At 36.1% G+C, this 14,855-nt stretch overlaps 1 protein-coding gene across 1 annotated transcript in view; it reads left to right on the plus strand.

Moving 5' to 3' along the window:
* Positions 1-14,855, plus strand: part of LOC124798417 (HEAT repeat-containing protein 1) — a 286,351-nt gene that overhangs the window by 223,871 nt on the left and 47,625 nt on the right. Inside the window, exon 19 of the mRNA XM_047261815.1 lies at positions 2,576-2,887. Coding sequence (XP_047117771.1) covers positions 2,576-2,887 — 312 coding nt within the window. The remainder of the gene's footprint in view (positions 1-2,575; positions 2,888-14,855) is intronic.

Raw genomic sequence — 14,855 nt, forward strand, 5'->3', positions numbered from 1 at the left:
TTCTAAAAAAATGTAAATACAATTCTATGAAGGTCAGCAATGAGTATTCAGGCGTTGGTTCTTTTTTTCCTAAGTGCAGTGAAAATAGGACTTTGCTGATGTTCTTTTGATTTCATGCTTCAAGTTAACACACTGCATATCGGCTAGTTATTGTTGCAGTTTATGGGGATAACAAGGAAAGACACGGGCCTTCCTTATTTGAGTATAGCTGCACTTACTGGTGTCTGATGCTGATGAAACTCGGCAGACATGTTTGTATGATGTTCTAATAATCTTGAAGGGTGTGATATCTCTGGAAACACATACCTTTGTGTAACGGTACTTCACAAAACTGGCAGTAGTATCTTGTTTCATTTCTTTTACGATGCGATGTGCGAACTCTTTGAGATCGAGATGGATATTTCTTTCTTCCCATTCCCGTTATTGTCTGAATAGTATGTTCTTTCATTTTCCTTTACAATCGACCAGTGGAGCCTTAGCAGGTGCTCATTTTGTAGGTTGGATATCTTCAATTTCCTCCATAGTTGCGGCGCCAACTTGTTGATCTCTTGTCCAGGCCATTGCAACTTCTTGTAGAAGCATTTTATGTTTTTTTTTGGTATATCTGGATTTAGATTTCTGTAGACTTGTATGCGTTAAACAAAGATCAATTTATTAGAAACAAAACTACTTTCTTTGTTCATTTATTGGTTTTTCGCATTATCCCAAAATACGAAAGATATTGATCAGCTCTGTCCACGCCTTTCATAAATGTATTGTGCATCACAGTACATTTTGGTTTCCGTATGATTTCCTCCATTGAGATAATCATGCAAAAATTTTTCAGTTCAAAAGCAGTGATATTCATAAATTTGGGAGACTTGGGAAATTTTTTGAAATGGATTTTGTTTTGTTCATAATAACAAGTTTGACTGTGTCGACATCTGATTCAACACTCGTCCCCTAGAAATAATTCCACGGTGCTTATAACACTATTGGTCTCACTGGGAAGGGTTTTTACACCTGGAATTCCTCTAAATGTTTCTAAAATAATGATCTTGTCCTCCTTCTACAGCCAACTTTCACTGGCAGAAGCTTCATCATGTAACTCATTGACAATTATGTCACTTAGGTTGATTGTAGACGTGTTGTTTTCTTCTTCATTTGTGCTACCACTATCGGCGACATCAGCTGAGTCACTTGGAATGTCAGAACAATCGTCCTCAAACAGTTCAGAAAGGATCTCACTTTCCATCAACTATTTTTGCGATTACCGCACAAGGCAGCAGCTATAGTACTGACTATTTCGCAGTACTTATTGTTGGTGATAAAACAAAAGATAAAAATAAGTTCATGGTGGTGTTCACTGCACTGAATCACCCAGTTCATATATAACCTTTTGTTAAATTGAAGTAGTTACTGACATGAGTAACAGGTCTCAGAAAGCGCACGCAGAACAAAAAATGTAAGTTTACGTGATCCTTTGACAGCAGTTGGACGTGGAACCGCGTAAATCTACACGAGCCAAATGCAATGTGTTAACAATGATTCTGAAGAACATCTGACTTGAAACATGATGTACTATACTTTGAAAATCTGTTGATATTATGTTCCAGTGAAATGGATTAAAGCTTGTTTCTGTGAGGATTTCTCATGTACTTAGGGTTATGGCTTGATGGTGTGACGTAGCATAGGTTGGTGACAGCTGATGGTAAAGAATGAATTTGCAAAGGCTGCAAATGCTTAAAACATGAAAATTGAAAATTGTAGATAAAAGTAAATCCTCGCTGAACTTGGAATAATCATTAATAAGTGATGTGACAATGTAAAAAATTTCATTTATGGCCATAGAAACTAGTTGAGTGAAACTTGCCATCACATACAACAACGAATGATTCAGGGGAATATGGAATCTAACCCAGGAGAAATCTGTAAATTTCAATGATATCTTGTGAAGAAAGAGTCATCACGCTGATTTAGTCAGGTAACTTTTTAATTAAAGTCATGAAAATCTTCGACACTGCAGTTTGTATGCCTTCAGATGACATATGAAGTTTGGCTGCAGAAAGCATGAATTAAACACTTCCATTTATTACGAGAATTTTTGAGATGTTTTGTGCTCGTAGGAAGAGATTGCCTACCAGAAACTTATGTCACTTACTCAAGAGTATTTAGGGAGAAACGTATTCTTAATTATGTCCTGAGACTTAAGATGTGGTTTAGCTGAAGAAGAAATCAAAGTAATTGTGCAGCATGCTGGTACGGTTGCAACCAAATGACTTCATCCATGTGAAAGTGTAAAACGGATGCTCAGGAACTTAAACGCCTACCTTAAGGAGGGAGCAAACTTTAGTCACAAATAAATTAAAATTTGCATTTGTTAGAAATACTAATAACTGCATAATGACAAATTTGAGAAACATAGTGCATCTTTTTCAATGCCGTGCTCTTACTAATTTATTAAAACTAACCGTATAAGAGCACCTTTGGTACTATTAGTTATTTTTAAGTGTTTAGTATTAATATAAATGAATATTTGTTTCAGTGTCTAGCAGTGATTTATTAATTGTATTTACTACAATAACTCACATTCTAGGTAAATGCATTACTGCCACGAGGCATGTTCCTGTTGGTAATCCAGGGGCTCCTACAGAATGAATTATTGACAGTACGCCGCAAAGCTCTGGAGCTGTTAAATGCAAAGTTGCAATATCGTGTGGAATTTGTTTCAACTTGCAAGCCAGAAGAATTATTGTCATTATTATTACCAGTTACAAATATAATAAAATGCATTTCGTCTGGTGAAGAATCTACGCAGGAAGAGGAAATGATTCAGCAAACAGCATTGTTTTCTGTGAAATTATTTGCAAGGGCACTGGCTGCAGAGCATCCAGATGAATTTAAGAAGGTACTAATTTATAACTATGTTTTTCTCTGATTTTAAATTTTTAATTATTATTACACTTGTTGGGCAGTGATGCTCAGAGATGGAAAGTTTGTGCATGTATTGCTTTAGAATTAAGAGGTATGTAGAACATCTTGTTTCATCAAAGTATGAGGCACACTACAGAATTTCAGTTTAAAAGTGATGAAGGTAAATTGTAGAAAGTAATTAATGCTGTGAAAATACAGGCAAATATTCTCAAACAGTAATTAAAATCTGAAGTAACTGTAATAACAGCGTATAGCTATGTCAGAGTATTGTCAAAACTGTGAGGAGAATAGGGTAATCTACTGAGAAAGTGCCACATACTGCCACGAAGAGACAGGTAGGATTTATAAGCAGTCATAAAGAAATAAAAAGTTTTTGAGTTGGAATCCTGATTAAAAATTACTTTCTTGTCTTCACATTGCTTCTGTGGACACACTGTAGAGGAATCTTAAGAGGCATCAAATAAAAGTACTATTAATTCACCAGTAATGTTTACAGTGGCGACCTGAGTATCATAGGAATAATTCTCTCTATCTTCCTTTATCTAACTGTTACGGACACGTAAACAACTTAAGTTGTGTAGCAGCACCACCACCACAACCAGTGTGTGTTAGTTTTATTTAATTGTAAATTATTATGGTTATACATTCCACTATCTTCAGACCCCTAGATAAATACACCACACACATCATTATTGTACTACTTGTCAACTGAATTACACTGAACCATTTTAAATTGTATATGTGCATGTGACTATCGTAGTATGACAACAGGAAACAGCTACAGATAATGCTCCACTGTAAGACAGGGCACTTGTAATACTTGCTATAAACCCAGATAGCCTGTACAGTGGGTGTATTACTCGGTAAGAGCAGTAGCCATATATGAATGAGAAGGCGAAAGGGCTTTTGGGGGGGGGGGGGGGGGTGTTTATACCCTTATCGATACAGGTCTGTCACATTGAATTGGAACTCAGTTGGTTCAAGCTGTAGTGCAAGAGCCAAACTATTATATGGCAGACCATTATATATGCCTTCAAGAAGAAAAGATTTAACTTCTGAAGGGTATCTGTCGGTGAAAGATCTGGTTGCGGATCGGTGCTTGTGATAAAAGGTGCCCATAAAAATGAGGCATCTATTAACACTTTGCCGTCCGCACGTCGCATACAGATTGATTCACTTGGCGCTGGCAGCGCTAATTCGAATTACTTGGCATGACGCTGGCCATTCTTGATATTATCGGGAGATGATAAATTGTTAAGTTTTACTAATCTCATTGTTAGTTCTCATAAGTGCTCAACCCTGTTCCCCTACTCTCATGAAATTTTGAAGATGTACATTCGTACATAAATACCAAATTTGTTTGTTTCATATATTTGTTTATTTGCATTGTCTTCGGTACTTAGTATTTCTCTTTCCTATGATATGCAACTAAACAGCCTCCAAGATGTAACGCAACTCCACAAGACTTGCACATTAAGTTTGTTGTTGTTCTTTTTTTGTTTATGGAACATACTTGGCAGTTTCTTCATTTTCATTCATTTGTTTCGGAAATAAGTATTAGTTGGTGTTGCTTTATGTAACTGGAAAGTCTGTCAATGGGATCATGATGAGACGTACGCGATGTTGTGGCAACATCCAACTTTTGCTCAGAAGCTGGTACATGGTCTTTTATGCACGAATCAGACACCTCCAATAAAAAATCGTGAAGTCAGAGACTCTTGTGTTCTGTATTGAAATATTGACATGTACGGAATGCATTGAATAATGCACAATTAAAGAGGTACATACAAACCTTTTTTGACCATTTTACAGTTTTTCTGTTTATAGGATAATAACTCAAATGTTGGTCTGCTCGATCCACTCCTTTCACGTATTTTTTGTAGTCTAATGCACTTTCAGTTTTTTTTTTATATTTTGTAATTTGTTTTTCTACACTTTCTTTGAGTGACAGTCAAAGTGGCATTATGTATTGTAGAGATCATTCATATCGTTTTAGCTTTCGAAGCTCTCCATACCTGTGCGAGTACTTCACCTTTCCATTGATGACAAGCTTCAAACACATTGCCTTTTCCGTGCTTTAATTTTTCCAGAAAGCCTCTGTTTTGGCATATCGTTCCACAAACTCGAATTTTCTTTTCAAGTAACTACACCGTTATTATAATTACCCATGTAGAGGTGATGCCACTTTCCATAAGAAGGTGTCATTAGTTCCATCACTTTTTTTGCTAAGGGCTATCTAGCACTAGAAGATATCTTGAATGAGGAAATGTATCCCGTACTCAAATTGCACAACATCTGAATGAGTATGCCATATTTCATAATTTTTGACAGATTGTAAACTTTAAAATTTAACTGTCTACGCCACAGTATCATTCCTTCATCAGTTGAGATGTTTTGACTTGGATAAAATGTTTGTTGAAACTTTTTGGAAAAATAGTCAATTACGAATTGCACTTTTAAAAACCGATAGGCATTATCCGGTTTATTGTTGTTGTCGGAAAAATGTAAAAATGATAATATTGGTTGCGGGACATCGTTTTGCAAAATATAGTTGTGTCTATCAATGGAGTCTTTGACCAATAATCATCGTTCATTGGTTTTTTTACAGTTCCCATAAGAATAGCAAGCCCAAACCAATTTTCTAAGTTTGAGTCCCACAACATCGACAAATTTCACTTTTTTTTCTAATTCTTTTTTTAATCTAGTTTCCTGTTATTACAAATTTGACTGTAGTACTTGTTGGTTTCGTTGCTAATATATTCAGATAGATCGTTCCCAATATATAATTCTGTGATATCCTCAACGCTCTGTGTATCTTTGGGAAATATGTTTGGACCTGAAGATCCTTCAAATTTATTTATTATTGGTTCTCGGTAAATCAAAGTCTGACCAGTGTGCGCTGTCTTCTTTGTCTGATTCATCCGAATCAGTTGGCAACCGTAGCATTCGCTGAATTCTTCTTGGACGTATTTCACTAATTTATGACGATTCTGCTTCACTTTCATTTTTTTTTATGTCCTATGTCTTCTTCCCAATCGACCAAGTTGTCCGGAATGTTAGATAAGACGTCTGCACATTCATCGTAAGTAATCGTATCTTTCGTCTGCCATGATGACAGGGCACAAGTTCTTAAAAATCTTGTTGACGTGTGTAACTTATTGTTAACTAAACAAAACCCCAGCAGAATGCAAAAGGTAACAAAGTGCTGTCACTGGCCACTGCGCGATACTATGCACACGACACCACTGTGGTGTCACTGGCCGTTGACTGCTATTTCGCGCATGACACCATTGTGGTGTCGCCGGACGGCATGGTGTTAACATAGAAGGTGGGAAGACAGTATGTGGATGTACATGAAAGAAAAACCTTTGATGTTGAGATGAACTGAGTTCCCAGATCTGCACATTTATGACAGTTGAATAAATCTTAAATAAATAACTTGGCCATATTTATCCGTTGCGCGATGGGTATCAGTAGGACATAAAATGGAAGTTGGTGAGGGAATACATAAGCATGCGCTCTGGTAAAAAGTATCGTGCTTATTCAAGAACATCTGAACAAACTAATAAGCTAACCAACTAATAAATGGGTGATGGTTGCTATTCTTCATAACACTCTGGGGTAATTTATCATTAATTATGGAAGGCTTAGAGAAATATTTCAATGGCGACATTCATGCACATTTCCTGACCATATTTAGATAAAAAAGGAAGTATTTCATGAAGGGCGGCAGCCACTAGTCTTGTTTACGTTTTTTAGACGTAAATTTCACACGAGTGTAGATTTTTGTGTTTGACTAGAGTTATTGCTTCAAAGTCAAATTAATTTGTGTCAGTCATACAGAGTTTAGGTAGTTAAAACTTTTGGAATTCTGAAACTGCGAAGGTTGAATGAAAAGTAATGCCTCCACCTTCATTAATTGGATTTGGATGGGAATATTTTAATAAATCAAATGCAGGAATAATCCTTAGAATGGGATCTTTAACTACCAATATTCACTTTTCCACATAATCACCAGCCAGTTGGATACATTTATGCCAATGATAAACAAGTTTTCGGAAGCTGTCAGGGAAGAAGTCGACACTCTTGTTTCTGTATAACCTACACGTTTGTATGAAATGCCGATTGGGCTTGCAATTTCTCTTTGAGCGATACGACGATCATCCTGAATCAGTCTGTCAACATTTTGCTTGTGAAACTCAGTGGTTGCTGTCACAGGATGTCCAACTCTTTGTTTGTCAAGCAGGTCAGGTGTTCCCGCCTCAACATCTTTAAACTTGCTTGCTCAACGATGTACAGTACTCATAACAGTCACCATAAACTGCTTTCATTCTCTGATGAATCTCCTTTGGGGTGACACCTTCTGCTGTCAAGAATTCAATGACTGCACATTGTTAAATCATATTGACCGACCGTCTGCACAGGGCTCCATACTTTACACTGTAACAACACAACCATTCAATGCTAAGGCTTCCCGCCAAATGGAACTGTAGACAAGAGACTACGGGACCAGCCAGTACCTGCCGCATACCAATGCTGCCAGCTGTTGAAGAGTTACGAAGGTGGAGGCACTACTTTTCAGTCAACCCTCATAATTTGTGAGTTTTACCCCGAGACAGTAACTTTGCCGTGTAATGTTTTCCACAATCTGTGAACACATGGTAGCCACAAATAAAAATTCTGCCTAAAATGAGTGATAATATTCAGAATAGCTGATGAAGTTGGACAGGGTACATTAATATGAGTCACAATCTGTGAACTTAAGGCTCTCAGAGCCATACTGAACACTTGCTGAGACAACAAAGATAAGTGGAAGTTAGATTACTAACTGAAATAAGAGTTAGCAAGGTTTCAGAAATTTATTGAATTATACTATACTCGTGAGATCACCAACGAACTAAATCAGACTGAACTGAGAAGTCCACTTATTTAAACAGAGATAGAGCAGCAAAATGGCATGGCCAAGTGCAGCTGGTTACAATGTTCTGAAATTATCCAGAAAAATTCTGTATATCACTCAACAAGCAATGAGCAACAAGAGCAAGACTTTAGTTTCGACTGGAGCTGAAATCTACAAAAATAAGATAATGAATTAACTATGAAGAGAGACACTCACACTTTGTCACTTTTGCCCGTTTCAGTCTCGTGGAACACTGCCAAGCAAACTCTGCGTTCTGTTCCTTCGGAAGTGCCCCGAGAGCTCCCTATTGCGTGGTGCCAACCTGTATAAGAGTTTCAGCCAAGGCGAACAGAAACCTCTTTGCTACCTGGTACATGCTTTATAGCGTTGGCTATTCTGCCACAGTAGCAGACTACTTTTACTCCCATTGATCTAGATACTGAAATTTACCTTGTATACTCTCATTCGTGCTTTTCATTCAGTATGTGCATGGCACTCCGATAATTACCAAAAATCTTAGTAAAATGTGAGGTGAAATAAAGGTAATATACCTTGTAGCCACTATAGGTGCCCTCAGCTGCTCAGTCCCTTTTTTGTAGTTCACAGTTTACACCCATAATTGATGTGCCAGAGGTGGGTACATCAAGTGAAATGTTAAACAAAATGGTGAAGAGGCTCACGTAGAGACCCTTCACTTCCTTACTCTGCTGTGCTGCTTCAGTTTGTACAGAAATGATGTAAGTTTCAAAACTGAGTTGACAGTCCTGCAGCTAGGCAGATGCGCGTATACGTAGCTCTCACTAAGTTATTTGATTAATATTGAAATAAGAGCTAATTTAGTTAATATTTAGAATAGTGTATTTACTTCTTTTCTAGGCTATCTATTGAAAGTTTCGCTTCCCTGACCGTATTTTGATCAAAAAGGAAGTATTTTGTAAAGGCCGGCAGTCGCTAGTTTTGTTAATGTTTTTTAGGTGTAAATTTCCTGAAAGTGTAGATTTTCGTTTTTGAGAGTTCATCGCTTCAAAGTCAAATTAATTTGTGTCACTCATACAGAGTTTAGGTAGTTAAAACTTTCAGAAGTAAGTTTAAAAGTTTGTTTACATTAGTGTTTATTTAAGGATTAGTACAGGTTACAAAACTACTGTGATCTTGTGCCAACTTATTCTCTGCTTTTGTGTCAAGTTTGTCTATCAAACCATGTGTGACAAATGTGGTGGTTGCCGTAGAAATTTGAAAGAGAAGGAATTCTGTGTAGACTGTAAGTTATGGTTTCATTGGGGCAAATGTAGTGGCGAGGAGACGAGGGTAGAAAATTAGGCTCTTCTATGACAGTGTAGGTCGTGTAGAAAGGACGGAAAAATCGCTGAACAGGAGGCAAAAATTTGTGCCCTTAAAGCTGAATTAGATAATGTGAACTTGGAATTGTGTAGGTTAAGGGAGGAAAAAGAGTCTGGGAAAAGGTAGCAAGCAAAGGGTGAAAAAGGGAAACACTTGAAAAAACTCCAGAAATTCAAATAGTATATCAGTTTGGCTTGCTATCTGAAGTGGAGGAAGGGCCTCATCCAGATGTAGTTGAAAGTAGGTTGAAGCAGAATATTAGCTTAAAGAAAAAAAGACAGGTCTGGATCAAACTAGAATAGGAAAGAAGAATGCTGCTTATAGACAGCAGTTGTGGGAGGGGTGTGGGCCTCCAGATTCAGGAGAAATTAGGTGCAGGGTACTAGGTCACAAGTTTTGTGAAACCAAGTGCTAGCTTTAGCCAGGTGACAGAAAACTTAGTCAGCTGTGCAGGGACTTTGAGAAGGAAGATCAGGTAATTATAGTTGGAGGAGCAGGAAACAGCCTGGCTATGAATCCAAGATACAGTATTAGGAGTGACCTGGATAAAATAGGAGCAGAAACTGGGCACACAGATGTTGGGTTTGTAGAGGTCTTTCAGTGCCATGATCAGCCCTGGGTAAACACTGCTGTAAGGCATGTTAACACTGAGCTGAACAGGATGCTCCAGACACTAGCAAAATCTCACATAAGTGTTGTTCCAGTTAATGCTATTGGTAGGTGAGGATACACTACACATGTTCTGCACCTGAACATGAAGGGGAAAAATAAGGTAGCTTCTCTATTAGCAGAAACTGTGAGGGGGCCACAGTCACACAAGGGGTGATCCCTGTGGGTAATAGGTCCAGGCAGCCAGGTGTTTTAGGTTAAAGCCAAAGTCCAGACAGACAACAATCAAGATAAATAGAATGAAAGAAACTTCATGTACAGTAAATAGGGGCAAAGCTAAGGGCAGTATCAACTTACTTCATCAGAATGTCAGGGGAATAAAAGAGAAAGTAGATGAGCTATTAGTGTGTTTAGATTATCTCAACAATAAGAATGAGATTGATATACTCTGTCTGTTTGAACAACATATAACTGTGGGGATGGATAGGGTCAGTATAAATGGGTGTAATTTAACATCTTACACTTGTAGATCTAGGATGGATAAAGGAGGAGTTGCCATTTTCATAAAATTAGGGCATAAATACAAAACTGTAGTAGTAAGCAAATTTTGTGTTCATCAGCACTTTGAGGTTGTGCATGTGAACTTCAGCTAGATAACGTAGTATTGATATTAGCAACAGTGTACAGGTCCCCATTAAGAGACAGGGAGCTATTCATAAAAGAGTTTGACTCCCTATTATCCTGTGTGTCAGACAGAAAGAAGAGGTTATTAATCTGTGGTGATTTCAATGTAAACTTTCTAAGTAATTCTGATAGGAAAAGTGAACTAGAAGTGTTATTAACAACATATAACTTAGAATCAGTGGTCAATTTCCCTACACGTATAGTTCAAGACAGTAGCACTCTAATATATAATGTACTTGTACAGAAAGAGGATGTAAAACAAACACACGCTTTTCCTCTGGTAAATGGATTGTTAGACCATGATTCACAACTGATTAACTTAAAAACCTAACGGGGTGTACAGCTCAGAAACCATTAAGTAAAAGTGTGAGGTTGCTCAATCCAGTATCTATAGAGCACTTCAGAGAAAGTTTAAGAAATGTTGATTGGGGAGATGTATATAATGAGCCAAATGCTAATGAATGCAACACATTTCTTGATAAATTTATATCCCTTTTTGAACATTGTTTCCCAAAGAAAATTGCTAAATGTAACACCACATACTTTTCAGAGAAACCTTGGATTACTACAGGTATTACAGTGTATTCAGAAAGAAAAAGAAAACTGTATGAGACAGCAAGAACTAGTAAAGATCCAGAAGTAGTTTCACACTATAAAAACTATTGCACACACTGAGAAAAGATGTAAGTAAATCAAGAAATATGTATGTTAGAGAAGAAATTAACAACTCCAGCAATCAAATCAAATCAATATGGAATGTTATTAGGCAGGAGACGGGAAAAGTAACCACTGGAGTAGGTAATATTACTATTAAAGAGAATAAGACCATCCTAACCAACAACACACAAGTAGCTAATGTATTTAACAACCATTTCTTAAGTGTAGAAGAAAAAATTGGTGAGAATAGTTCAAAAGAAAAAGCCAGGCGGTACATGGAAGAGAAAATTTAGTCAGATTAAGTTTCACCTAACAGCCTCTTGTGAAATAAGTAAAATTATTAAATCTTTGAAAAATAAATGTTCTGTGGGAGTAGATGACATCTCTAATAAGATATTAAACCAATGTGGAGCAATTACAGCTGATGTTCTGAGTCACATATACTAACTCAAGGTATTTTCCCAGACAGGTTAAAATATGCCACTGTCAGGCCTGTCTACAAAAAGGGGGACACCACAGATGTCAATAATTATCGTCCAGTATCCTTGCTTACAGCATTTTCAAAAATCTTTGAGAAAATAAAGTGCTCGAGTGGTTAGCCATCTCAACAGTAATGGGATACTTAGTAAATCACAATTTGGATTTCAAAAATGCTGTTCCACTGAGACAGCAATATACAGTTTCACTGTCCACCTAATACAGTCTTTAAATTGTAAAATGTCACCAAAGGAATTTTCTGTGACTTGTCCAAAGCGTTTGATTGTGTGAACCATCACATTATGTTACAGAAATTACAATTCTATGGCATAAATGGAATAGCATATGAGTGGTTTAAATCATACCTACAGAAGAGGAAACAAAAAGTTTTTTATATGGGTCAAGTGATTCAAATAAGTTTGTCACTTCATCCAACTGGGGTGAAACTACATTAGGTGTTCCACAGGGTTCAATCATGGGTCCCCTTCTGTTTTTTATGTATGTGAACGATCTCCCTTCTTATCTGAAACAAGAAGCTGAACTGACACTGTTTGCTGATGATACAAGCATCATTATTAATCCAGTAAAAGAAACTCCAAATGAAAATGATAGAAATAAGGTCTTTGGAAAAGTCATTAATTGGTTTTCTGCAAATGGGCTTGCTCTAAACTTTGAAAAAAAAAAAAAAAAAAAAAAAAAAAAAAAAAAAAAAAAAAAAAAAAAAAAAAACGCAATACATCCACTTTTCTGCTGCAAAAAGCACAGTTCCTTCAATAAATATAACATGTCAACAGAAGTCAGTAGATGGGGTAGAGCAACTATGTTTCTGGGTGTACATATAGATGAGAATCTTAATTGGAAAATTCATATTTTGGATCTTCTAAAGTGACTAGGTTCAGCAACTTTTGTAATCAGAATAATTGCCAATTTTGAGGATATAGAAATTAGTAAGCTAACATACTTTGCATACTTTCACTCTCTGATGTCATACGGAATTTTATTTTGGGGTAACTCAACACTTACACAAAAATTATTCACTGCTCAAAAGAAAGTGGTTAGAATAATGTGTGGGATTCGTAGTCGCACATCTTGTAGGCATATTTTTAATAGATTGGGAATTCTTAGAACACGCACAGTACATTTACTCACTACTGAAATTTGTTCTCAACAACATGGACCAGTTTAAAAACAACAGTGACATTCATGATTACAATACCAGAAAAAAAGAAAGACTTACACTATCCTTTACTCAACGTATCTTGCTATGCTGCTATAAAAAATTTTGACAAATTACCAGATGAAATAAAATGTCTGACAGACAGCAGTAATAGCTTCAAAAATAAATTGAAATCATATCTCCTTGACAACTCCTTCTATACCATAGATGAATTCTTGAATAGGAATAAATAAATCTATAAATATAGTATATGCATGTTGTGCCATTTAAGGGAATGTGGTAAATAATAGAAATATTTATCATTAACATTATATTTTCAATCTTGTGTATGTAATTATGCTACACTTCACATCGAAGTACCATACGATATCATAATGGTATCCTCAATTGCTGATGAAAACAATCATTGGATTGTTGAGGCTCCCAGAGCTATTTAAATATTTATGGCTGTTCTTTCTCCTGGAAGATTTTAATTCAGTAATTTGGTGTGTTCACCTACAATTGTAGGTTAAAGCTGTTTTCATGTAGAACATTCAGTATACTACTGTATTGGTGTCAGCCAGGCATGTCACTCCTGTTTTGTGTTTTGTATTTGTATTTATTTATTTATCCTGTGGATCACATATTGTACAAAGTACACATGATATAAGACAAGTCATTTTTCTTAACAATATGTAGTTGGAGGGGAAAAAAGTAGGCAATGGACTGCCATTTAAAAAATGTACACAAAATTGTTCATTGATGAATATAGTAATTTCACATACAGAGAATACAAACAATTTACATGGAGAACTAAGAAACATGTAGGCAATGTAGTGCTACTTTAAATTTACACAAATAATCACTGAGATTACAGAATAGTGAAAATGTCAACTGGAAACACAACAGAAGGACAATGTCATTTAAAAACTACATTAAACATGAAATTAACATTGAGATTTCACAGACAATTAAGTTTTAATACTAATAGAATGTGTACTTGTACATTCAAAAGCGAGTTAAAAAAATTTTGGGAAGTGAAACTGAAACATAGTTGTGTATAGTAGAAATTAGGTTATTATTTTGCCTACAGAATGTTTTACTCTAATCACAGTATTTTACAAAGGAACTTTATAATTTTTCATTTCCAGGAATTCTTGTACTGAATAGAAATAGTGCTGTGTCAGAAATGCCTTTAGTTTATTATTAAATATTGGATCTGGAGCAGTTTTTATTTGTTCTGGAATTTTATTGTGTAATACGACACCCAGATGAGTTATATATTTTTGGTATGATGATGTCCTTGAAAAAAATTGATGGATATTAGATTGCCCTCTGGTATAATGAGCGTGTATATCATTGTTTTGGATTAATTTGCCTGTTCTTGAGAGGTATTCCCTGGTGAATAGGATTGTTTCTTGAATGAATAGGGATGGGATGCTTAGAACATTAAGTTTTATAAATTGACATTTACAGGATTCCAGCTTTTTGAGGCCACAGATTATCCTCAGTGCTCTTTTTTGTAGTTTAAATATATTTGTGCTGTGAGTTGAATTTCCCCAAAAGATGATTCCATAGCGGAGCAATGAGTGGAACTGCACATGGTATGCTTGCATTAGTGTGGATTTACTTGTAGTAGATTTTAGTATTCTTAGTCCGTAGCACAATGATGAGAGTTTCTTTGATAAGTTGTTTATATGTGTGTCCCATTTTAAATTTTGTTGGACCCATAGACCCAAAAATTTTGTTGCATTTACATTTTCAATTTTATCATTATTTAACTTTACTTGGATAGTTTTTTGATTGGATGTGGGAATTAGATGGAAGTTGATACATACAGTTTTCCCACTATTAACAATTAGGCCATTTTTGTTAAACCACTCAGAAAGTTTTTCATAGAGTTATCAGATATTGTCTGAAGGGATTCAGGGCTAGATCCAGTCAACACTATGCTTGTATCATCAGCAAACAGGATAGTTTTTTGTGGGCTCATACGTTCAACAAGATCATCTATGTAAATGAGGAAAAGTAATGGCCCTAGAACAGAACCCTGGGGAACACCATATCTTATTGTTCTTTCCTCCGAGAGGAAAACTGTGTTATTTATTTTATTCTGTA

Source organism: Schistocerca piceifrons, chromosome 5, assembly GCF_021461385.2.
Source record: "Schistocerca piceifrons isolate TAMUIC-IGC-003096 chromosome 5, iqSchPice1.1, whole genome shotgun sequence".
Classification (NCBI taxonomy): Eukaryota; Metazoa; Arthropoda; class Insecta; order Orthoptera; family Acrididae; genus Schistocerca; species Schistocerca piceifrons.